This window comes from Lithobates pipiens, unplaced genomic scaffold (assembly GCF_037356315.1).
Source record: "Lithobates pipiens isolate NorthernLeopardFrog02 unplaced genomic scaffold, aLitPip1_a1.2 Scaffold_28, whole genome shotgun sequence".
Lineage (NCBI taxonomy): Eukaryota > Metazoa > Chordata > Amphibia > Anura > Ranidae > Lithobates > Lithobates pipiens.
In genome coordinates this window covers 156311047-156336364 of record NW_027507789.1, presented here as the reverse complement: position 1 = coordinate 156336364, position 25318 = coordinate 156311047, and the positions used below count along the sequence as shown (strand labels likewise).

The window sequence follows — 25318 nt, the reverse complement described above, 5'->3', positions numbered from 1 at the left end:
CAACCTCTCTCCCTTGTCCAGGCACTTTGATAGACAGATCATCCATCCAATCCTAGGACTGATGATCTGTCTATCAAAGTGCCCAGACAAGGGGGGGGGGGGGGGGGGGGTTGTATGTGACGGTGTGACAGAGGACATGGTACAGGAGATGATCAGAGACTGGGGACATGGTACAGGAGATGATCAGAGACTGGGGACATGGTACAGGAGATGGTCAGAGACTGAGGACATGGTACAGGAGATGGTCAGAGACTGGGACTATCTGTCACTTGGAACAGAACAGAGAAGTGTGTGTTTACACACACTCGTCCCTGTTCTGTGTCTGTGATCATCGCGACCGTCGACTACACGCATCGGCACCCCCGCTGTGCAGTGGCACGCATGTGCCTGCTATCCTGGCCCCGTGATCCGACGTATAGCTATGATGGCTCACGCAGGGGAGCCAACCTGCCGCAGTATAACTACGGCGGCTAGTTGGGAAGCGGTTAAATCAAATCCACCCTGGTTCACACTGGCGCACAGAGCGGCTTACAGCAAGGGTCCGGTAAATCCCTGTTCTCCGTTTCAGGTCCAACTTCAGTCCGAATTTTTGGCTGAATTCGGACCTAAAAAAGACCAGAAAACACACAGGTCTCCTGTGTAATCTGCATCGAAGCCACTCCGGAGATGTATGAACCGGCTCCATAGAGAGCCGGTCACAGTCTCCTGACATGCAAGTTGGATGTGGGCAAACTCGCATCCAATTTGCAGTAGTGTGAACCCAGCCTTAAACACAGCCAAAGCATCTGGTCACCTGGATACTGACAAACGATGAACATAAGGCAAAACCATCCAATTAAAGTCTTGAAGCTCTCCATCAGCATCGGAGTAGCTGATGGAAATGTATGGCATTTTTTCGCAGATTTAATCATAGATGATGGGAGGCTATAAATCATTTCGATTTATAGCCTAGTTTTGCTGTATTTTAATGGAAGAGTTGGAATGCCCTTTTTAAGATCCCACACTTGCCCCAGAATCTGAGGTTAACAGCAGTCAGGTCAGAGATCTATTTCTAATCACTTTTGTTTCTCCTCTGGTGATGGAAGTAATGATCAACCTATAAATATCTTATATCGATAGCAGCCACCAAACCTGCAGGCATTGACACCCATCTTTTCCTATAGATAGGACTACCATGAAGGAAAGAAAAATAATCTTCAATGTAGCCACAAACAAGTGAGTTTGTTACTGTATTAACCGTTTCCTGTGATGGTGGTAAAATGATTGGCAGCCATGTAGGTTGGTCCTGGGCCACTATTCAAGACCTGGGGCTGTCTGCATTGTGAGAGCATTCATAAGGGGCTTTTTATTTCTTTTTTAAAACAAAGAAGAAACACTTTTAGGGGTTTATAATGCAAAATCTGCTCAACCTATATGCCCCGTCTTACATACTTAGGTTGAGAAAAGACACTAGACCAGTTAGTTCGGCCAAACAAAATTACATGCTCGTAGAAAACCTCCATATGTACAATCCTATAAACAGACTTTATCCAGAGGAAAGCAAAAAAAAACAACCCTTGCATGACCTATAATGTCTTTTTGTTATTGGCCACTGATGCAGACATGGTTTTTGTTACCTTTTACAGGCTGAAAAGCCCCGTGGATTTGCTAGGGGTTTAGAGCCAGAAAGGATCATTGGAGCCACAGACTCAAGTGGAGAGTTAATGTTCCTGATGAAATGGTGAGTTGTGCCCCACATGCTACTTCGCTTTATTATGCAGACTTCATCATAGGCTCAATTCCTTAGTGTGTGTAACCCCAAAATCTGTTCTTTGATATGTTTGGCATAATGCCTTTTGGTATGCCGTGTTGTGTGTTTTTTTGTTTTTTATTTTTTTTTAAAGTAGAACTAAAAGGTTAAGATCCCTGACAGTGATAGGTTTATTTTTTTTTGGTGAAGTTGTCCCTTCATTTTTTGTCCCTCAACCAAAACAGGAAGTGAGAGAAAGTTCCTTCAAAGTAAAGGGATCCAGACCTATATCTCCCCCTTATTCCTGTTTTGGTGACAAGGCAGACAGTTTTATCAAGCTGTATTTACTCGGTGCAACTTAGAACATCCAATTGAAAGATATAACTCCAACATGCCAGAATAAAATACAAAACTCCCTTGCTAAAAATGACTTGAAAACTTAATCAGGTGTAGCAAATCACCTTCCCAATTGCACACAAACCCATTTGACTTCAACTGTGATCAGCTGTGGTCATTTTGGTTAGCTCAGCATGAAAATAGCTTTCCTATAGCATTTCAGTCCCTGCTAGTTCAACTGAAGCAAACAATCAACTATAGAATAAAAATGTCAAAGGCTTCCTCAATGCCTAGAAGCAGAGTGAAGTCTATTATTAAGAAGTGGAAGGTATCTGGTACAACACAGAACCTCCCTGGATCAGGACGTCGCTCCAAACTGGATAAAAGAGCCAGGAGGAAACTGGTCAGAGGGCTACCAAGAGGCCTACAGCAACTCTGAAGCAGTTGCAGGAATTGGTGGCAGAGTGCTCATTGTGCGCATGTGACAACGATATCACAAATGTGGCTTGTATGGGAGGGTTACAAGAAAGGCCACATGCTGTCACTTTCAGTTTTGCCAAAACGCATCTTGATTCTGAGGCCACATGGAAAAAGGTGTTATGGTCAGATGAGACTAAAATTGAATTGTTTAGCCTCAACGCCAAACTATATGCTTGGCGGAAATCCAATACAGCTCACCATCCAAATAACACCATCCCTACAGTAAAGGATGAAGGTGGTAATATCCTGTTATGGGGGTGTTTCTCTGCAGCAGGGACTGGGGTACTTGTCAGGATAGAAGGAAAATGGATGGGGGAAAATATCAAATTCTTGAGGAAAATCTCCCGCCCTCTGCCAAAAAGTTTCAATGGGAAGATTTACCTTCCAACATGACAATGACCCAAAGCATAGTGAAAAAATTACCACACAGTGGTTGAAGGAGAAAAGGGTGAGTGGCCTTGCATGACCTATTCAGAGCCCAGACTTAAACCCCATGGAGACTCTGTGGAATGACTTGAATACTGCAGTCCACAAGCAGTCACCATCAAATTTAACTGAACTTGAGTAGTTCTGTAAAGAAGAGTAGGCAAATATTGCAAAGTTAGTAAAGACATTTCCCAACAGACTAAAGGCTGTAATTAAAGCAAAAAGGGGGTTCAACCAAATACGGACATAAGGAGGGTGATCTTTTTTCCAACTCAGTGATTTCTGTTTTTTGTTTTCATTTTTTTTTTTTTTCCTGACATGTTGGTGTTATATCTTTAACTTGAATATTATAAGTCTTTTGCTTTTAGGCTTCATTGTCATGTGCACTCTCCTGATCCTCTGCTGATGCGCCCTGCTGCTACAGAGCGGGCAGTGCCTGTTCTTTTTGGTCACGTACTCTGCTCTGTCGGTACAATAATTCCCATGGTGTTAAATGCATCTGAGGGTAGATGTATAGACCATCTCAGGGGCAAGCAGGAAAAAGTGGCTATGTTCACATACAGAAGGGGGGACATGGAGAACGAATGTAGCCACCCTAGAACGTGAAGTTTAGGAATAGCAGAAAAAAAGCTTGCATTTGAAAGATGAAACCAAAAGAGAGAGAGACGGTGCATTCTACTTGTTTTTAAATATATTTTATCAAAAAAATGGGAGCTTAGTATTAAGCCCTCATTCACACCAATGCGATTTGACAGTGCACCGTTGTAACTGTTCAATTTGTTGCGACTTTGGTCCCTGCACTACTTTTCTGCAGTTTCATTGCGATGTGCATTGACTTATGTTAAATGACTTCACAAGCCGCAATGAAATCGGAGATCCAAATCTCACTGATCTGAAGCTTTGAAGTTGCGCTGAAGTAGCATGATTTCAAAGACGCACTGGTGTGAACCAGAGCTAAGCAATTACAAAAGTTACCTCTGAATAAACCGGCCCATAGGAGAAAGGTAAAGCTTTCTGTGGTCCATAAAGGATGTAAATGTGCAGGAGGTGGTTAAATCCAAACGACTTCTTTTACAAAACCCCAATACCTATTTAAATAAAACCTAAAAAAAAACTATAAATGAACATATGTTTTTGGTGTCCACATGGGCCTAATAAGTCTTAAGCAGTAAAGTTCAAAACCCCCTCCATGACTCCACACGCGAGTGGTACTAAAATAGGTGCAACCTGGCTTTCCTTGTTCCCTATAATTGTGAATCTTTCCTTTACCACAAGATGGTGCTGAGCTTTCGTCAAGTATTTGATATGCAACACTAGTGATAAAAAAACATGTCCTAGACATGTTTGAACTGATATAATTTTCTAACTTCATCTCCCCAGAGCCACGACCCATTTAATTATTATGGTTGTGGGGTTGTTGGGGTGAACTCACATATTCGCATATTGAATATTTGGGCAGATATCAGCAAGGAGACACATTTGTACTGCAATGTATTTACAGTATGATAAATGCATGTTTTTTTGGGCTGAATCTGGAGAGCCTCATAGGCTGCCCGGTACACACTGTTTGGCTTACTTTATTTTGGAAAGTCTATGGCAGGGTTGGAGCCGCTTCGATAGTTTTCCTGTCCTCATGACCTAAGATAACCATATTTCATGCACTGGTGTCACAGTGATTAAAAGTGAGAGAAAGTCTCTCTAGTTGAGTCAGAATAGAGTTGCCACCTCATCCCTTTAAACCCAAACACATATGAATTACACACAATGCTGTCTAACGTTTCCCTATTCTTTTAAAAATTAGAAAAAAAGAGAAAATATCTGCCCCCCCCCCATATAAATACCTTTATTATTTTAGACATTATGCTGCTTCAGTGGCATCACAGCAGCTTCTTCATGCAAGAAGTAGAGGTGGGCATTTTTCCAAGACTGTGCGCTGTATGTGATGACAGTCTCCTTAGGGGGCATGGCTCCTTACAATAAATGGGCAGAATAAGAGTGTTCTACCCTAAATAGGGCCTCTGGTGCTGGACTCAGAGGGAGGTTGGAGACCTCATTGAATCATGTAGAGAGTAGATATAAGTTAGGTTGAGGATGAAAAATAGGAACAAAAAATGTTTTTCAGAATCAAGGGACACAGGATCAGTAGAATCTGAGACATTGGGTTGTATTGCTGCTTTTAGGAATTGGACAATGGCAAAGAAAAAAAAGGCTGTTGGCTAGCCAAGTACAGGCAAGTCGCCAAGTTATAAACATCTGACTTACATACGGCGCATACTTACAAACGGAGGGAGACAGCCGAAAGTGAAAGAAAAACTACCCCACGGAAGGGAAATTCACTCCTGTAAGAGTTACCATGGGTAAAGGGTGTGTCCACTAAAGCTTTATCACGAATCCTTGTTTCTACAACAACCCAAAATTTTCAAAATCCTATCGTCACAGGGACAGAAAGTGAGGTGAAATCTTCTGAACAGGGGCACAGACTGCAAAACAAATGTTACAGGAATGTTAACCCCTTCCCTATGCTATCAAAAAAAATTTTAAAAAATTTTTTGGGCTAGAGTTGGACCTAAAAAAAAATGTACTGGTTCTGACTTGCATACAAATTTAGTCTACAGAATGTGCTACGAAAAAATACATCATCCTCAAGTACCTTTGTCCTAGAAAAATCAGATATTGCTTAGGAGATTAAATGGAGGCAAATAGGACTTTAATGGCACCAGTTCTTCTCTAGACTATTGCAACTAAGTATTCTGGCTTCTTGGGACAAGAAGGTTGCTGGCCTTAATTATGTGCCTAACACCCAGGATCAGGATGTCTTTGGCCTGGTGGCTCACCAACCCAGTCCTAAAATTGGGCACGGACAGATTTTCAGGAAGTTACTTCTTCCTTCTTGGCTTCTAACCACATGCTGGCTAATGTGGCTCACTGGTTAAAGCAGAGCATTTTAGTCTCTGGCGATACATGCACCTAAATGCTGCTTATCCTCCGCATATTCTTCCACTCACGAAAAGGGAAATTCCAGGAAAGCCTTCCCCTATTCTTGATCAAGCAGAGTGGCTCTTCTATAATGACTGGCCAAACTCTGAGAGGTTTTTCACTCCTCCTGATAGTTTTGATGCCTTGATACCCCACTATCCTTAATCTCACTTTCCTATTCTTTAGGCCTCCATAGAATCAGTTCTCCCCCTCAGAGAGTTGTCATCTACTGCAGGTCTTTCACCTTGCGACAGACCTCACACCTATAAGCCCACCAGGCACACTCAAAACCTCCTTTGCATTAAAAGTTACCCCCACCCCTTGACTAAATGGAGTGGAGAGAGAAATCTATTACCAATACCAATGAATTACATTAGGCAAAGAAATCCTGGCCTTTTTTCTTTTACTTGTTCATACTGCTTCACAAGGCAAACTGTTTTTTCCCTACACCTTCCTGGAGCTTAAAATCACGAGGGCTAGTTAGCGTCTTCCCTCCCTTTTTTTTTTTTTTTTAATAGTAAATTACAGGGACTTTTTAAAATCCTGCACATAGACCTATATCCATTCAACAATAATAGGTCCTAAAAGAATATCCATTCTAATTGCCAGCCTCCTGGCTGGTCTCCTGTAGACTTGTCACTAAGTCCACTGCAGCAGCGTTGCTTTTGCCCGATCTTCTATAGACCTACCGTTTTTCTCTTATGATAAACACTCTCTGCTGTGTTCCTGTTAAAGACTTGCCTGGCTGATGTCTCTTCTGGTTCCTTGTCCTGTCTATTCCCTCCGACTACGCTGATCTCTGGCTTGTTCTGACTACCCGCTTTGGCTACCGTACCCTGGCTATGTTTAATGTTTTACTATTTGTACTATTTTTACCATTCTATTAAAAGGTGTGATTTTTACTGCCTTTTCTGTCTGTCTGATTCATAGTTCCTGACAGCAGACAAAGGTCATGAATTTAGAAGATGCAGGCGGTCTACCTATTGGTAATATTTTTTCCATATTGAATGAGCAGGACCACCGCATGGATCAGTTTGCCATAGCGTTACAGGTGCTCCTGATTCACACTGCTCACCTGGATCCTCCCACTGTGGCTTCTCCATTCTCTGTGCAGGCACCCGCTTTGAATATTACCTCTATTTAGAGGCATGTCTGGTTCTGCTCTGCTTCCCCAGTGATTTGAGGGCGATCCAATTCAATGCAGAGGGTTTCTCAACCAGGCTGGGATATACTTTGAGATGCTGCCCCAGGCGTTCCCCACGAACATGGTGATCATATCCCCCCCCCCCCCCCCCCCAATCTCCTCCTCTTCTCAAGAATGAATAAATTCAGTTCCTCTCATCTTTCCATCTTTCCTCATAGCTGAGCTCCTCCATGCCTCTTATCAGTTTGGTTGCCCTTCTCTGCACTTTCTCCAGTTCCCTGATATCCTTTTTGAGAACTGGTGCAAAAAACTAAACTGCATATTGCAGATGCGGTCTTACTAATGATTTGTACAGGGGCAAAATGTATTGTTCTCTCTGGACTCCATACCTCTCTTAATACAAGAAAGGACTTTGCTCATTTTAGAAATCACAGCTTGGCATTGCATGCTATTATTATTGAGCTTATGATCTACCAAAATTCCCAGATCCTTCTCCTCCACCATTGATTCCCCCAGTTGTACTCCCGCTAGTATGTATGATGCATGCATATTTTTAGCCCCCAAGTGCATAACTTTACATTTATCAACATTAAACCTTATCTGCCACATAGTCGCCCAATTAGACAGTGCATTGAGGTCGGTTTGTAAATTGGAGACATCCTGTAAGGACGTTATTCCACTGCATAGCTTAGAGTCACCTGCAAAGACAGAAATGTTACTTTTTATCCCAGACCCAATATCATTTATAAAGTTATTAAAAAGTAAGGGTCCCAGCACTGATCCTTGGGGTACACCACTGATAACCTTAGACCATTCAGAGTAAGAATCATTAACCACTACTGTCTTTTAGACAGTTTTCCATCCATTTACAAACTGATATTTCGAAGCCTGTAGACTTTACCTTTCACGTGAGCCGTGTGTGGGGAAATGTGTCAAACCCTTTTGCAAAATCCAAGTATACCACATCCACACCCACCCCTCTGTCCAAGGTTTTACTTGCCTATTCATAAAAAGAAATCGGGTTTATTTGACAACTTCTGTCTTTCATGAATTCATGCTGTCTGTTGCTTAAAATATATTTTTCCAGCAAGAACTCATCTGGTCTTTTATTAAACTCTCCAGTATCTCTCCAACTATAGAAGTTAAACTAACAGGTCTATAGTTACTGGTAAAGATCCAAGTAACTATGATCCCTTTTTAAATATAGGCACCACATTGGCCCTACACCAATCCAGTGGTACTATTCCTGTCATTAATGAGTCCCTAAGAATTAGATAAAATGGCTTTGAAATGACAGAGCTCAATTCTTTTAGGATCCGTGGGTGGATGCCATCTGGTCCAGGTGCTTTATCCACCTTTATTCTGTCTAAATATTTCTGAACCATATCCCTTTTGAGCCATTGTGGATCATTTGGGGATGTGTCACTACCACCCCCATTATGGACATGAGCTCCCCCATGCTCCTTTGTATACACAGAGCTGAAGAAAGTATTTAATAAATTTGCCATCTCTTTGTCCCCAGTCACCCACTCTAGATTATTTTGTAAAGGGCCTACATGCTCAGACTTGTCCTTTTTACTATTAATATATTTGAAGAATTTTCTAAGGGTTTGTCCTACTGTCTTTTGCAATCTGTCGTTTGTTTTGAGTTTTTGCGTCCTTGATTTCCTTTTTACATATTCTGTTACATTCTTTGTAACATTTAAACGACACTAGTGTTCCTTAATTTTTTAAAAGCTCTTTTCTTATTGTTTATAGCTTTTTTAACTTTGGCCGTAAGCCACATAGGTTATATTTTTAGCCTTCTAAACTTATTGCCCATGGGAATATACTTTGCAGTGAGATCACAAACAATCACTTTGAAGAATTCCCATTTCTGTTCTGTGTCCATTGATGCCAATGTTCTTTCCCAGTCCAAGTCCTGGAGAGCAGCCCACATCTTTTGAAAATGCGCTCTCTTGAAGTTAAGTGTTTATCTTTCCCGTGTGTGTTTTTTGCTTACAGCTAAAATCAAATGAAATCATGTTATGGTCACTGCTACCTAGATGTTCCTTTTATATGAACATTAGTAATAAGCTCTGCGTGGTTTGAGATTACCAGGTCCAACAGAGCATCATTCCTAGTTGGGGCCTCAATAAACTGGAACATAAAATTGTCCTGTAATAGGTTTATACATTTTTTCCCTTTTTAAATGTCCCAGCGGTGCCATTACTCCAGTCAATTTCTGCGTAGTTAAAATCCCCCATTATTATCACAGTCTCAGCCCTTGCAGCCCTTTCCATCTGTGCAAGGAGCTGAGTCTCTACCTCCTCATTAACATCGGGTGGTCTTAGGCCCCTTTCACGCTAGCGGCCGAGAATGGGTTAAAAACCACCACAGCGCTATGCAGGCGGTGTAGCCATGCTGCCCCTTTGATTTCAATGGGCAGGAGCAGTGAAGGAGCGGTGTGCTCCAAAGATGCTGCTAGCAGGACTTTTTTGAGCATCCTGCCAGCGCACTGCTCCAGTGTGAAAGCCATCGGGGCATTCACATTGGAGAGACAGCAGCGGCTGTTTCAGGGCACTTTGCAGTCGCTATTTTTAGCTCTGTAGCTCCTGCAAAGCGCCCCAGTGTGAAAGGGGTCTAAAACAACCTCCCAATGATTAACTTTGAACTACGCACATCTATATGCAGTTCTACCCATAATGCTTCAGACTCATCACACTCTCCATCAACCAGGTCCTCTTTCACACTCGAGATCACTTCTCACATAGAGACAGACCCCGCCACCTTTTCCCTTTTACCCTGTCGCTTCAAAAGAGTGCATAGCCAGGAATATTAATAGCCCATTCATGTGAGGAATGAAGCCAAGTTTGAGCAATACCGATTACATCATAGCTCTCCTCGTGCACCAGAGCTTCCAACTCGCCTATTTTGCTTGGCAGACTTCTGGCATTGGCAAACAAATACTTTAATGCATTATTACATTTTGCTCTGGCGTTTTTAATATCCTGTTTAATAGTAGAAATGGCACTATAATTTCCAATGATTGTTTGCAACATGGGGACTTTCTTGTCACCTGCCCTAACCCCCCCAATCTATCCCCATTCCACCCTCCATTAATGTCTGACCCTTAACTGGCCTGTCTGCCCAATGGAATTCTAGTTCATCCTCCCCCCTTAATCCTGGTTTAAATACTCCTCCAGTCTTCCCATAAACTTCTCCCCCAGCAAAGCAGACCCCCTTCCATTCAGGTGTAAACCATCTTTAGCATATAGGTTGCACTCCAATGAAAAGTCAGCCTAGCGCTCTAGAAACCCAAATCCCTTCTCCCTACACCAGGTCTTTAGCCATGCATTCAGCTCTCTAATCTCCCCCTGCCTTTCCTGCATTGTGCTTGGCACAGGCAATATTTCAGAGAAAATCTCCTTGGAGGTCCTTCCCTTCAGCTTGCAGCCTAGTTCATTAAATTGATTCATAAGGAGCCTTCACCTTCCATTTATTCTTTCATTGGTTCCAACATGAACCAAGAGAGCTGGGTCATGCCCAGCCCCTCCCAGTAATTTATCAACCCGGTCCACCACATGCCGAACCCTAGAACCAGGGAGACAGCAAGACATTTGGTTGAGGCGATATTGGTGATAAATTATTCTATCAGTCCTTCTGATTATAGAATCCCCTATTACCACCAACTGTCTAGGCCTACCTGCACTCCCCTCATCTCCTCTACTAGATGGGCTGCTCTCCTGGCTTAGGGGTAGCAGTGACATCTAGGGCTGCCACCTCTGTGTTTGCCACCTCCACAACTTCACCCGACTTGGCAAATTTGTTTTGATACACAAATACAGGACTGGCCTTCCTTTTCTGTGAGCCCCTTCCACTCCCTCTAACTACATTAACTCATCTTCCTATATGATAATCCTGACTTGCCCCTCCACCCTCCACATCAACCCTACTGACCACCTGCTCAGCGAGCAGAGGACCCCTTTCAAGGTTGTCCTTTCTGCCCAGTAGTGCAACTTGCTCCTCAAGATCTCTAATGTGAGCTTCCAGAAGGGCAACCCGCTTACACCAATTTTGCATACATGTGGCATACGTGCATACATGTGTGCACTGAGCAAAACCTTCAACCCTGCTAGCACTCATTTCTCAGTTACAGTATAATTACTTATAGGAAGTTTAAGATGTTACTTAAAGGTTAGAATACTCTTGTGTTCAACTCCTGGTTATTAAATCTCCACTTTAGTTCAAAATTGCACTTATGTTCACAAATTGCAGAAGCAAGCCAGTATTAGCAGGGAGCCAGCTCCTATGGGAGTTTGTATAGACACTTATATACATCTGTAAACAACCACTCCCTTAATTAGCAGAGGAAAAAAAAGTGCTGTTTAACCATTTGCCGACCGCTGCACACCGATATACGTCAGCACAATGGCAGCGTTGGGCAAATGGGTGTGCCTGTACATCCCCTTTAATTGGCGGGGCTAACGGGTGACCATGCCCGCGGGACCGGCGATCGTGTCACAGAGCTGCAGCACATGGAAGTAAAACGAGACATTTCCCCGTTCTGCCTTGTGACATGACAGAGATCACTGCTCCCTGTCATTGGGAGCAGTGTTTGCTGTCATGCGAGTTGAAGCCCATCCCCCCGCAATTAGAATCACTCCCTAGGACACACCTACCACCTTGATCGCCTTCTGGTTAACTTCTTCCCTGCCATTGTCATTCACACAGTAAACAATGGTCCCAAAAATGTGTCAAAAATGTCCGATGTGTCCGCCATAATGTCGCAGTCGCAATAAAAATCGCTGATCGCCGTCATTACTAGTAAAAAAATGTATAATAAAAATGCCATAAAACTATCCCCTTTTTTGTAGACGCTATAACTTTTGCACGAACCAATCAATATAAGCTTATTACGATATTTTTGGTAAAAAAAAAAAATATGTAGAAGAATACGTATCGGCCTAAACTGAGCAAAAAAAACAAACATTTTTTTAATATATTTTTGGGGGATATTTATTATAGCAAAACGTAAAAATATAGCTTTTTTTTTCAAAATTGACACTCTTTTTTTGTTTTATAGCGCAAAAAATAAAAACCGCAAGGGTGATCAAATACCACCAAAAGAAAGCTCTATTTGTGGGGAATAAAGAACGTCAATTTTGTTTGGTTGCAATGTCGCACGACCGCGCAATTGGCAGCTAAAGCGACGCAGTGCCGAATCGCAAAAAGTGCTCTGGTCAGAAAGGGGGTAAAATCTTCCAGGGCTGAAGCGGTTAAAAGGTGTCAGAGAAAGGAGGGGGGAAAAAAGTATTTTAAAAAATGATAGCAAACATCTCTGTGAGATGGTTACATTTCCATCTTTGTTAAGCTTTTTTTATCATTTTTGTTTTTGCTACAGTAATCTGACTGATAAGTAAAGCTTTGCTGATCTTCTTGTAGCCTTCACCTTTCTTGTGTAAAGAAATTATTTTCTTTCTCAGGCCTTGTGACATAACCACCCTTTTATAATCAACTGTTAGCTGGACACTAGAGCTGCATGATTAATTGTTTAAAAAAAACGCGATCTAGATTTAACCCACCTCGTGATCTTAATCCAGCATTTCCACGATTAATGTAACTAGTGCAGAGCCGTTCTCTGCTCATTCCCAGCTGTCAAAAAAAAGAGCTTCCGGCAAAGTTTATTACAGCATTGCTCAGCCCTAAGAGATAAAAATAAACAATGTATCGTTTGGTTCTTTTAGAGCAAAAGGATGAACTTCGGTCTGCAAATGAGGTCAGTTTAACCACTTAAAAACCTAAGCCTGACACTTGTTGCTTACAAGTTAAAATCTGCATTTTTTGCTAGAAAGCTACTTGGAAATCCCAAACGTTTTTATATATAATATATATATATATACACACACACATACATTTTTGAAGAGACCCTAGAGAATAAAGTGGCAGTCGTTGCAATATTTTATGTCACACTGCATTTACGCAGCATTTTTTCAAACTACATTTTTGGGGGGAAAATGCACAGCAGTGAGTTAAAAAAAAAAAAAACTAAACAGTAAAGTTAGCACAATTTTTTTTTGTATAATGTGAAAGATGATGTGAGAATCGTGATCTTTATTCTAAGCAAAAAAAGTAGATGGTCATTTTATCCAGAATCATGCACCCCAATTTACCCCATCATATACCTGCCATCGCCCAGGGCATGATGGGGTGGTAACGTCATAAGGCGCGGGGTCACCGAATGGCATCACCTGGTTACCCCACCCCATGCCAATATAAATGGTTGCGTATCCAGCATTAGCGCGTCAAGTCAACATCAGAAGAAGTACAGAGGGAGAAGACCACCAGCAAAAGAGACGTTTTTTTTTTTTTTAGGTGAATGGGTAGGGATACAATGTCCCCCATACTTATTCACATAGGGTGGGGGGCTGGAATCTGGGGGCATCAAGTTCTGCAAAGGGGTGGGTTTGTGAAGCACGTGATTAGAGCCGGTGGGTGGGCTCAGAGCGCAGAACACTGTACCCTGAGCCCACCCACTTATAACAATAGCGAATCAACATTCGCTATTGCCTTCCTGCTTCTCCTCCCAGTCAGGAGAGGGGAGGTAGTGCCAGGACCTAGATGTTGTAAGTGCAGTGCTGGCGGGGCTGGGTTTGTTTGACGCCCCCATCCCCCCCCCCCCCCCCCCCAAAAAAAAATTGAGCACCAGCCTCCAAAAGGGTGGGCTTGGGGCGCAGAGCGCTCCGCCCTGAGCCCACCCACTTGTAACAATAGCGAATCAACAATCGTTATTGTCTTCCTGCTTCCCCTCCCCTGCCAGGCTTGGCGGAGGGGGGGGGGGGTGGTTTGCGTCTGGGTTTTTTGCCTTCGCCTGAAGGTAGCAGAATATAATCCATGGTCTGTGGGTCCTGACTCTTGTCCTGCATCCTCCTTTATAGCTGCGCACAGGCAGCCTATAGACGTGGATATAGACACCGCAGCTGCATGGAGAAAACCACGTCAAAATTTGGAGTGGGTGCATGAATCAAAATGCACACTGTCTGCATGTGGATCTGTGCACCTGCTCCTGCATGCATGTCACATTTTGATATGCAGCTGCTGTGTCTGCGTCCACTTCTATAGGCTGCCTGCACGCAGCTCCAAGGTTGATGCAGATGGGGAAAACGGCGATTCAGCCCTAAGAAGCAATGTCTTTTTGCTAGACTGTACTTGGGTATGGAATGTACAGGTATTATAAATAAATTTTTTCAGGATTTCTTTCACCTTGCAGTTTGCTTAATCAGCATTGTTGGCTTAATAATTATCACAGCTGTTTCACCTGAGGAAATGTTTCAAAACAAGAGCTGTTGGGGTTACTTGAGGACTGCAGTTGAGAAATGCTGCTTTACAAGATCAAGTGTGTCTTCTTATCATTCCTTTATCTATACAGTAATTGTCATATAATGTTGTATTCTGCACTGCCCTTACCTGCCCTTTGCCCTCTGTTTACTACAGGAAAAGCTCAGATGAAGCAGATCTTGTCCCAGCAAAGGAAGCTAATGTGAAGTGTCCCCAGGTGGTGATCTCGTTCTATGAGGAGCGACTCACGTGGCATTCTTACCCAACAGAAGATGATGACAAGAAGGAAGACAAAAGCTAAATGCCACATACAGCTATTACTACAATTGATGGCTGGTGGGTCATTCATCAGCCCGGGGAGGGGGATGTGAGAATGTCTGCAGGATTCAGTATTTCTTGCATAGATGAAGGTGTTTCATGAGTGTAGCCCAGGAGACACTGCACCCTAGACATTTCTCCTGCTCTTTCCCTCTAGTGTTACAAACTCTGCATTTTTACTGAGTAGCATGTTTTGTTTGGCTGTTAGTGATGTTTGTTAAAGAATAAAAAAAAAAGGTTCTGCCAGATAGGGGGTGGGGGAGTAAAATGAAAGTGTCCCTTTTTTGTATTTCAATCATGTAATTAAGAAATTTACTGTTCCAAAAAAGTGGATCCTTTTTATTAGCACCAGTGGTTTCAACACTGTGCATCGATTATGTTCTTCTTACGATCTTTTTAACACCACTGAGCCCTTACAAAGCTATTTACTGAAATGTGAAGGCTGGCTTGTTGTCTCCTACCAAAAATGCTAGTTGACAGGCTGTTTCTGGCTTTAATGCTTTTTAAGTCCCTAACCAGCAGTAAGCGTGCAGATCTTGGTCAAATTTAATATACATACTTTCTTTGGATAAGTAACGTAGAAGGTACTTGTAGAAAGTATGGGATGCCGCTCTAAGGTCATAGAAGGTACTTGTGCCATAGCCAGGGAACTAGCATTTTTTTTAAGCATAGGTTGATAATGGCGGTCCCCACATTTCCTCAGTATTATAGGTTTCCTATGAACCAGAATGTTGCTAATCCCAGTTGGTTAGCTCAGGGGGACTTTTATGAGCCTCGCATAGACATTCTTTTTTTAAATCTCTTTTAAACTTTCCAAACGGGAGCCCTGACGGTTATGGTCTCAATTGGGGATCCTGTACAAAATAACTGTATAAACTTGTCTTTTTAGTTTTTTTTAAGCATGTGTTTTAGGATTCTGTGAGGACTTTTATTAAAATGTAAATCAAAACACATTTTGTTGGTCAGTCGTCCTAATAAAACTTTTAGATTTATAAAATATTTGCTTTTTTTGAAGCTTTCACCTTTAAAACCTTTATTCTGTGGATGGTTAACATAATTTAGCAGTGTGGTGCACAAACCGGTTTTCCAGTAAATGCTGAACTAGACATTAATGGCTGTGTGTTGAGTTATGTTGAGGGCCAGTAAATTTACACTGTTATACAAGCTGTACACTCACTACTTTACATTGTAGCAAAGTGTCATTTCTTCAGTGTTGTCACATGAAAAGATATAGTAAAATATTTATAAAATTGAGAGGGGTGTACTCACTTTTGTGAGATACTGTATATGCTCTGTCAAGGTTCATGCAGAGTTATGGCTTGCTGCTGTGGGGCTGGAGGTAGTTGTGGCAGACTACAGAGCAGAGGGAGGAGGCACACTGGAGATCACAGTGATCACCTGGTACAGACAGGGCCAGTAACTCTATCTGTTCCATGTGATAGCTGTGTCCAATCACAGCTTCACAATAGTGCACACTGGATGAATGGATACCATTCATAAAAATGGTTGCTTAAAACCGTCGTTTTAGTAGTTCAGTATCACTATGGGTAACACTGTACTGCTGTGGTCACAGTGAAAAAAATAATTGGGGAAAAAAGATTTTTTATAGTTTAATTTTTTTGCTAAACAAATGAAAAAAATGAACATTTTTGGAAAAAAATAGTTTTTCTTAGCTTGTTATAAAATTTTGTAAACAAGTAATTTTTCTCCCTTACTGATGTGCGCTGAGGCTGCACTGATGGATGGCACTGACTGGCAGTACTGGTGCACACTGGTGGTGCTGCAGTGATGATCAGTACACTGATGATCCATGCCCTGATTGTCTGTGGAGATGTCCCCTCTGAGGAATGCCGCTTACCAACTATTCTTTCCTCATGCGCTGTCAGCGTGAGGACAGGAATGTCGATAACTGGCATTTCCTGTTTACTCAAAAGGGAAGTTCAGGACTTGTTTCCCGCTCCTCTTGAACAATTAGCATTTTTGAGGACCTTGGGGGGGGTATCCAATTTTGACAGGCACCAGCTTCCCACTTCTGTTCTGAGCTCCGCAGCACTCGGAAACTGAAGTTCTCCTCCCTCCGCCCCCCTGAAGTCTTCCTAGACACTGACAGGTCCCAGAAGACTGCATTCACGATTCGCATGCGCAGTGGGCACCCAACTGTGAAGCCACAAGCTGTCAGCCAGATACCCAAGTGAAGATGCTGGGGACTGATGACAGTGGTTGAGCACATCGCTGGATCCTGTGACAGGATTTTTTTTTTTCCAATTTTTGTAGCTGATTTTTTATTTTTTTTCCCCACAAATGACTGGATCTCCTCTTTAAATCCCAGCAAAAGAAAGCTGTATTTGTGTTAAAAAAGAAAAAAAAAAGATAAAGATAAAAATGTCATATGGGTACAGTGCTGAATGACTGAGTAACTTTCATTCAAAGTGTGACAACGCTGATAGCTGAAAATTGGCCTGGGCAGGAAGGGGGGTAAAATGTCTGACACTGAAGTGGTTAAGCAGCGATAATCTGTGAGTGATTAGCTTTGGATGCAGACAGTCTGTGTCCAGGCCTGGTTATTCCCAGGTAATCACTGCTTGAGTAATTACATGCAAGCCACAGTGAATAGCTGCAAAGCCTCACTTTGCTTGCAATTGGGGCTTCTCCCTGAAGCTAGTCTCTGGAAACCCCCCGCTGGGTCTCCCGCATCGAATTACTAATGGCCGTGTTCACAAGTGTGAATAGGGCCTTGTACTAAAAAAGCTGAGAGAGGGCAGGGGAGGGTAAATACAGTATTGTAGGCAAAGCTTTGTATCCGGACATCCTCTCCAATGATAGACAAATTAATCAGTGCTGCTCATGGGCATTGCCCATTGGATAAAATAGTGAAATCCTTTATATTAGACTGATGAAGTGGTGTCCCAGGCATGTGCCCCATGCAGGGAGTGTTTCCAGCTGTAATTCATCACTATAGTGCTGGGTTTCATTCTAACATTAGGCATACTGTCAAATGTTTTTTATGGAGCATTTATGTAGGGGGGGAAAAAAGTTCGGAGCAGTTAAGTGTCTATGATGTTCATTTCTGTAAATATGATTTACTGCATGCTGTGTGGTCTTTCCTTACACAGTGAAAGTTGTCATTTTGCGGACACACACTATAGCAATGTTGCTAGTTCATTCACCAGCAACTTGGGGCCTGGCCACCTCTGCTATGTGTGTGGGTGATGGTATATATTCTGATCAGGATGGGGGGAGCTATAGGATTGAATTACAAGACTCAGCTGCTACCGCTATCCATCCTGTGGGCGGATAGACGCTCGTCACAGAATGCATTCACTGTTCACATACCTGCAACAGACTCTTTCCCAGAACAGCTGGGAATCTTCTGTTTTGCTGTAATGTGACTCAATGGGGAAATCCTACCACCTGCTCTTGAGTCACGAAGTCAGTCCATGGCTGCACAGTGGGAAATGGGATCAGTTTCTTCTGGCACAATAAGAATTATGATAGACTGTTTTATCATGCAAAGCAAAAAGTCTGCTTCTAGTGCATCTACGTGAGGCATTAGAATACCACTTGGTAGGTTTCCTTTTTTTGTGTATTCTCACTTTGGCAGCCATTTGGAATGATCTCTTCTTTATATTTGTTATGTTCCCATTCACATGGTATAACTTTGAAAAAAATGCTGATTACCATTTCAGATGATCTTGTCTTTCACTTAGACCCCTTTCACACTGAGACAGTTTTCAGGCGTTTTAGCGCTAGAAATGGTGCCTGTAACCTGCCTCCCATTCATTACAATTAGCGCCTTCACACTGGGGCTGTGCACTTGCGGGACGTTAGAAAAAGTCCTGCAAGCAGCATGCGATGTACACACCACTCCCAAAGTGCCCCTGCGCATTGCAATGAATAGGCAGCATCGCAACACAGGAGTTTTTAATCCCTTCTTTGGGGTTAAAAGTACCCTGCTAGTGGCCGAAAAGAGCGCCGCTTAAACAGCAGTAAAGTGACCGGTGCTTTCAGTGTGAAAGCAGCCTGAAAAAAAACTACCTTGGTTTCTCTAGTTCTTGAGTGGGTTGGGGGAACGATGTTTGTCATAAATAACCCTGTCTATACTCTACTGGCAGAGCCATCAATTATTTGATTTTCTTCACTTGATTCCATCAACACAGTTACTGTTGATTGGAGAATGCCTCTCGTAGAGATATTGTGTTCTGCCAGCGGGATGTGTGGGGTGGAGGGGGGCTTCCCGGCCTTCAGAACACGATTACTGCTAGAGACTATAGCCACAGGCAGTAATTATATGCCAAAAATCCAACAGGCCGGTTGTATTGAATTCAATCGATGGATCAACTTCTGTACAACCAGCCTGCCCATAGATGGATTGAATCTCTGCTGGTTCCTGCTGAATTCTAAAGATCCATGTATGGCCGGCTTTACACATGGCTAAAGATTTAGAAGCTGGCCTTATTATGCATGGTATGTTAATGAGAGGAAGCTGATCCAGTCAGCTTGTAGTCAGGCATGAGGCCTTCTCATAAGAAACACCCAGAAGGTAAGGAATATATTACAATTTTTTTAGTACATTAGTCAGCGAATGTACAAAGATTTTTCGTATAGATATTCTCGTCCGAAAATTGATACGTGTAAGGCAGCATAAGGCTCCATTCACACCTATGCAGTTTGCTTTTGATCTGTTTCTACACTTCTTTTTGCACACGTGATTTGCATTTTTTATGCTTATTTTTTGACCAATTTATTGTTGGGCAGATTAACCACTTGAGACCCGTGCTATAGCCGAATGACAGCTACAGCGCGGATCTCCTTTGCCGGGACTACGTCTATTGACGTCGTCCCGTGCATGAGCGGCGCGCTCTGTGATCGGCGAGTCTATGAGACTCGCCTGATCACTGATCCGAGCAAGGGGTCGATCCCGACCCCTTATCACGTGATCAGCTGTCAGCCAATGACAGCTGATCATGTGATACAACGGAGCCGGTAATTGGCTATTATTCCTCCTAGCACTGACAGCGCGAGGAGAAAAAAAAGAGCCGATCACGGCCAGCCCTGCCAGTGCCCACCTGCCCCCTGCCAGTGCCACATCAATAAAAAATGTGTCCCCCCCTGTCAGTGCCACCCAGCAGTGCCCACAGTGCCACCCAGCAGTGCCCACAGTGCCACCCAGCAGTGCCCACAATCTGCCTCAACAAAGGTGCTGCACCCCAGTGCCACATATCTGTGCCCATCAGTGTCATCTATCAGTGCCCAGCAGTGCTGCCCATCAGTGCCCAGCAATGCCACCTATCAGTGCCCATCAGTCCCATCTATCAGTGGTACCTATCAGTGCCCCTTAGTGCCACCCATCCGTGCCATCTTATCTGTGCCCATCAGTGCCGCCTTATCTGTGCCCATCGGTGCCGCCTTATCTGTGCCTATTAGTGCCGCCTTAACTATGCCTATCAGTGCCCACCAGTGCAGCCTATCAGTGCCGCCTCATCAGCGCACTTCAATGAAGGATAAAAATGACCTGTTTGCAAATTTTTATAACAAACTATTAAACATGATTTTTTTTTTTTGCATCTTTTTTGTTTGTTTAGCAAAAAATAAAACTCCCAGCTGTAATTAAATACCACCAAAAGAAAGCTCTATTTGTGGGAAAAAAATGATAAAAATTTCATTTGGGTACAGTGTTGTATGCCCGCGCAATTGTCATTCAAAGTGCATCAGCGCTGAAAGCTGAAAATTGGTCTGGGCATGAGGGGGGTTTAAGTGCCCAGTAAGCAAGTGGTTAAAAATGCAAATTGCGGCAAAAAAAGCACTACATGCTTTTGAAGTGTATTGAACCAAAAAAAAAAAAAAAAATACCATTTTGCATTGAAAAAGTCCCTGACCCTTTCCAAATACATAGTGGCTGAAAAAAAAAAAAGCATAGATGTGAGCGTGTCCCATAGGAAACCATATTCTATTAACTGTATAGTGTGTTTTTGCAAAAAGCACCAAAAAACGCATAGGTGTGAACCAGGCCTAAAACTTTTTTTTGTATCACTTGTCATAATGGGGTTAAAAAAAAACCTAAAATTGGCCCTTTATAGAACAAAAAGAACAGATAATCACTACTATAATGGGTTCATTTATACTGTGAATCAATGAATGTAATAATATATATATATATATATATATATATATATATATATATATATATATAATAAATACACCCAAAAGTAGGATATATGGACATTATAACTAGGAGTCAGACATGGAGCTATAGGAAGGGGGGAAGGGAGATATAAATCTTATATTAAAGTAGTAGTATTTTTTTTCATGGATATAATCATTTTAAGTATAATGCACAATAATGATAAAAGTTTACTTTAAATGTAATTGCAATGCCTTCTATTTCCTCCAGTCTATTAGCCTCTATCTGCTCTGTGTAATGGTTTTGTACAGAGCAGCCCTGCTTCTCCTCTTCTGAAGATTCTGGCTCCCTCCCGCCTTCAGAGTGCCCCAATAAAAAGCTGCAAAATATAGTATAGAGTGCCCCTATAGCAAGGTAAACAAAACTTCTGCCTTTAGAGCCACTAATTTCCTGCCCAGGACGCCGTGTCCCATGAGACACTGCTCTTCACACATTCACAAGTTCTGAGGCACTTACTGACATGTATGGATGGTGTACTGCTGTATGTGTGCTGCACTGTGTATACTGACATGTATGGACTGTGTGCTGCACTGTGTATACTGACATGTATGGACTATGTGTTGAGCTGTATGTGTGCTGTACTGTGTATACTGACATGTATAGCCTATGTGCTGAGCTGTATGTGTGCTGCACTTTATTTCCTGATATGTAAACAAATAAAGCATTCTGTATGCAGGCCAACTAAACGGCTGGTCGATTAATTGAATAGTTTTTCAGCCCTATCCGCCCTGCCAGAAACAGACAGATGAGGATATGTTCGCCCTCTGTCCGGCAGATCGGATGGCAGTTTGGTGTAAACGGATAGGTGGTCTATTTCAGGGTTGCCAACGGCAGTAAATTCACGGACAGTTTGTAAAATCCGTGATTTTTATGTCTGTCCGTAAATGTCCAATATTGACAGGCAGTCTGCAATGGACATTCACAGACACATGTAAAAATCATGGATTTTACACAGTCCATAAATGCACTGTTGTCTGGCGGCCCATAGAGCATAGTCCGTTTCTGCTCTGCCTGAGTGGACTGGACACGGATCTGTCATTTGCCTGCTAAGCAGGGATCAACCGAGAGACTTCCTGCCAAGCAAGCGGATCAGAGCTACAGCCCACCCCATGTGAAAAGGGCCTAAAAACCCACTTTTGAAGCTCAGTAAGGGACACAGGATTTAGGTAATCTGAGAGATTTAGGATTTGGAAACTAGCAAACAAAAAAGCAGTTATCTAGCCAACCAACTCCCAGCATGTTTCAGTTTTTGCAGAAAAGCGGTCCCCTAATGAACTTGAAGAAATTGATTATACAGGAAGTACAGAAATTCTATTTTATTTAACTCGTTCCTGTGGCCCCTTAAAGCGGACCTCCACTCTCTAGTGGAGGTTCCACTCATCGGAACCCTCCCCCCCTCCGTTGCCACAATTGGCACCTTTCAGGGGGGTGCAGATACCTGTATAATCCAGATATCTGCACCCACTTCCGGGAATAGCTAGCTGCAGATGCCCCGTGGTCATCAACCCTGTCCTGAAGGCCCACTAACAGGCCAGGTTTGCAAGATAACTGAAATACATCACAGGTGATCTCATTTGCTGCTCAGTGATTGCAGTATTCTAGTCTGCATCTCCCCAAGGTAATACATAAAACCTGGCCTGTTAGTGGGCCCTGAGGACAGGTTTGATGACCACTGGTCTAAGGTGTTGGTCACGAGTGAAGATGTGTTCTGAGAGGCTCCTTGCTGGATTTAAATAGCCTCCACTGACCAGATCCATACAAAGTGCCACTGAGGCCAAGGTGGATGGTACCCGGACCTCATATTAGAAGAACGTGGTTGCCTGTAACACCTCTCCTTGTAGGGCTGGACCCCAGGACCCAGTGCTTTGGTCATGCTCACATTACCTAAAGTTTTTCCTGGTGGGGTGCTATACAGGTTTAAGGGAGTTGAACCCTGATAAAAAGGGACCCGGCCCTTAAAGGTTTGTTAAACACAGCTCGCCGTGATCGGTGAAGGTTGGATCTGTCGGTCATCAGCGGTATCCTGCGGCGAGGATAAGGTAAGGCAAGAAGCCTAGGAATTTTGAAAAGTCCACATATGGTTTTTCTTCCTTTGGGAAAAGATGTTGTCATGCCCTAAAATCTCCACTAGAGTTAGTAAATGCACATACCTTAATTTGTTGTCTTCACTTCAGCTCAGTGTCAGTCTGTGTGTGGATTCAGTAGCAGCTTGTCACAGTGGGGATTACTCATGGAGGTAAAGAGACCTGCCATCCACATTTCTCCTCCTGGGAGGGACTAAAAAGATTAGGGAATTCAACAAATGTTGCTGTTTCCCTTGTATATTCCCCTCCCCTCTTGATGGGTCTGAAAGAGCCAAATGCTGCCCACGTGCATGTGGGAACGCTTTGAGATTCAAAAGGAAGGGGGGGGCAAGTGTTGTACAGAGGGGGCAGGGCTTAGGCACGGCGCCGTGTGTGGAGCGTAGTAACCACGAGGACACATGGTGCAAGTGCCGGGTGAAGACTTCTATAAGAGCAGTCTCTCCTCAGCTGAACAGCGAGGAGAGCAAGCTGGCTGTTCACCTGGGACACAGTGCCTCTCAAAAAGGAGGTACAAAAAGCTAACAAAAACATCACCCCCAGGCGCTGGGAACTCCAGTCGTACCTCCACACTGTCATCTTCTCCTAAAATACCAGAAGTGGCAAGTCAGGGTGCGTCATTGGAACCTATTGGTGTTGCAGCCGCTTCTCACATCTCGGCCCCTGTGTACGTGTGACTGACGATGCCTTTTCCTCCGCCCTGATAGGGCTAGAGGAAAGATTAGCGGCTTTAATCGCATCCTCCATCCAAAGGGATAGGAATCGTGGTAGATCCCCCTCCCCACCTCAGACCCTTTACTAAGGGAACAGTGGGTAGAGGATGAGGTGTTACTCTCAGGCGATCAGGAGGAAAGACAAACCGATGCCTCCTCTGGAGAGGAAATAATGGTAGATGAACCCTTTTCAGCCTCGCAATCTGAAATTGCTGGTACAATCTCTTATGGAAATGGTTCGTTCCACTTTCAAGCTACCCCTAAGGGAGTCAGCTGAAAGTTTAGTTTTTTCCTTGGGTTCTTTAAAACCTCCACAGGCTTTGCAACGTTTCCTGTCCATGCATTATTAGAACAGCTTATTTATGCTGAATGGGATCACCCAGATAAGCATTTTCACCCTCCAAAGAGATTTGCAGTACTCTATTCCATAGAGGAGAAATTCACCAAAAGGTGGAATGTACCAGCAGTTGATGCAACTGTATCCAGTGTGAATAAAAGTCTAACTTGTCCAATAGACAACGCACAAATGCTTAAGGATCCAAAGGATAAACGGTTTGAATTCCTGTTAAAATCCTCTTTTTCTTTGGCAGGTGCAGTTACTCAGCCTGCTGTCGCTGCAATAGGCACCTGTCAATCCCTAAAGGACCAGTTTAGACAGGCCCTTAAGGAGGTTCCTCTACAACAAGCCCGGGATTTGGCCGAACTGCCAAGAGCATTATGTTTTGCCATAGACGCCATTAAAGATTCTATTCACTGGTTGCATCACCTTGCGTTTGTGCTAGTACACATGCATAGGATCCTGTGGTTGAAAAATTGGTCAGCTGAAGCACCATGCAAAAGGTTCCTGATTGGGTGTCCTTTTCGTGAGTATTGGCTATTTGTGGATGATTTGGACAAATACTTCCAAAAAAATTTCCAGTGGAAAAGGTATTCTTTTGCCAGTCAAAAGAAGGAATAAACGCTCTACATTTAAGCGGGCTCTTTCTCCAACGCCATCAGAGTCTAGGAAAGCCCCAGGAGCAGGCCCAGGCACAGGAGTCCTGGGGGTGGAAACCTGCAAAGCAGAATTCTGAAGCCTCCTTATGAAGGGGCACCCCCACTCGCCAGGGTGGGGGGAAAGACTTCTGCAGTTCTCAGAAGTCTGGCAAGAGGAAATTCAGGACAGATGGGTCATCTCCATGATAACTCTAGGGTACAAACTGGGATTTGGGGAGTTTCCACCACCTTGTTTTCTGAGGTCAAACTTTCCTTTGTTTTGGGCATTAGACCGATTACTGGCTCAGGGGGGTGATCATGCAAATCCCCAAAGAGCAAGGTTTGGGGTTCTATTCAAACCTCTTTACGGTACCAAAACCAAATGGAGATGTCAGACCCATTCTAGATCTAAAGAATCTAAATCAGTTCCTGAAGGTCCGCTCTTTTCACATGGAGTCGATCAGGTCGGTGGTTTCTATCCTACAAGGAGGAAAACTTCTGGCGTCTATCGACATCGGGGATGCATATCTGCATGTGTCTATATTCCCACACACCAAAGGTTCCTGCGGTTCGAGGTAGAACAGCATCTTTTTCAATTTGTAGCCTTGCCCTTCAGACTGGCTACAGCACCCCGGGTATTTA

The 25318-nt window shown here is 43.3% G+C and overlaps 1 protein-coding gene across 1 annotated transcript in view; it reads left to right on the top strand.

Annotated features, from left to right (window-relative positions):
• CBX1 (chromobox 1) overlaps window positions 1-15723 on the top strand; it is a 94181-nt gene extending 78458 nt beyond the window's left edge. The window contains exons 4-5 of the mRNA XM_077459755.1: window positions 1626-1720; window positions 14565-15723. Of these exons, the coding sequence (XP_077315881.1) occupies window positions 1626-1720; window positions 14565-14709 (240 nt within the window). The 3' untranslated portion in view covers window positions 14710-15723. The remainder of the gene's footprint in view (window positions 1-1625; window positions 1721-14564) is intronic.
• The last annotated feature ends 9595 nt before the right edge of the window (window positions 15724-25318 follow it).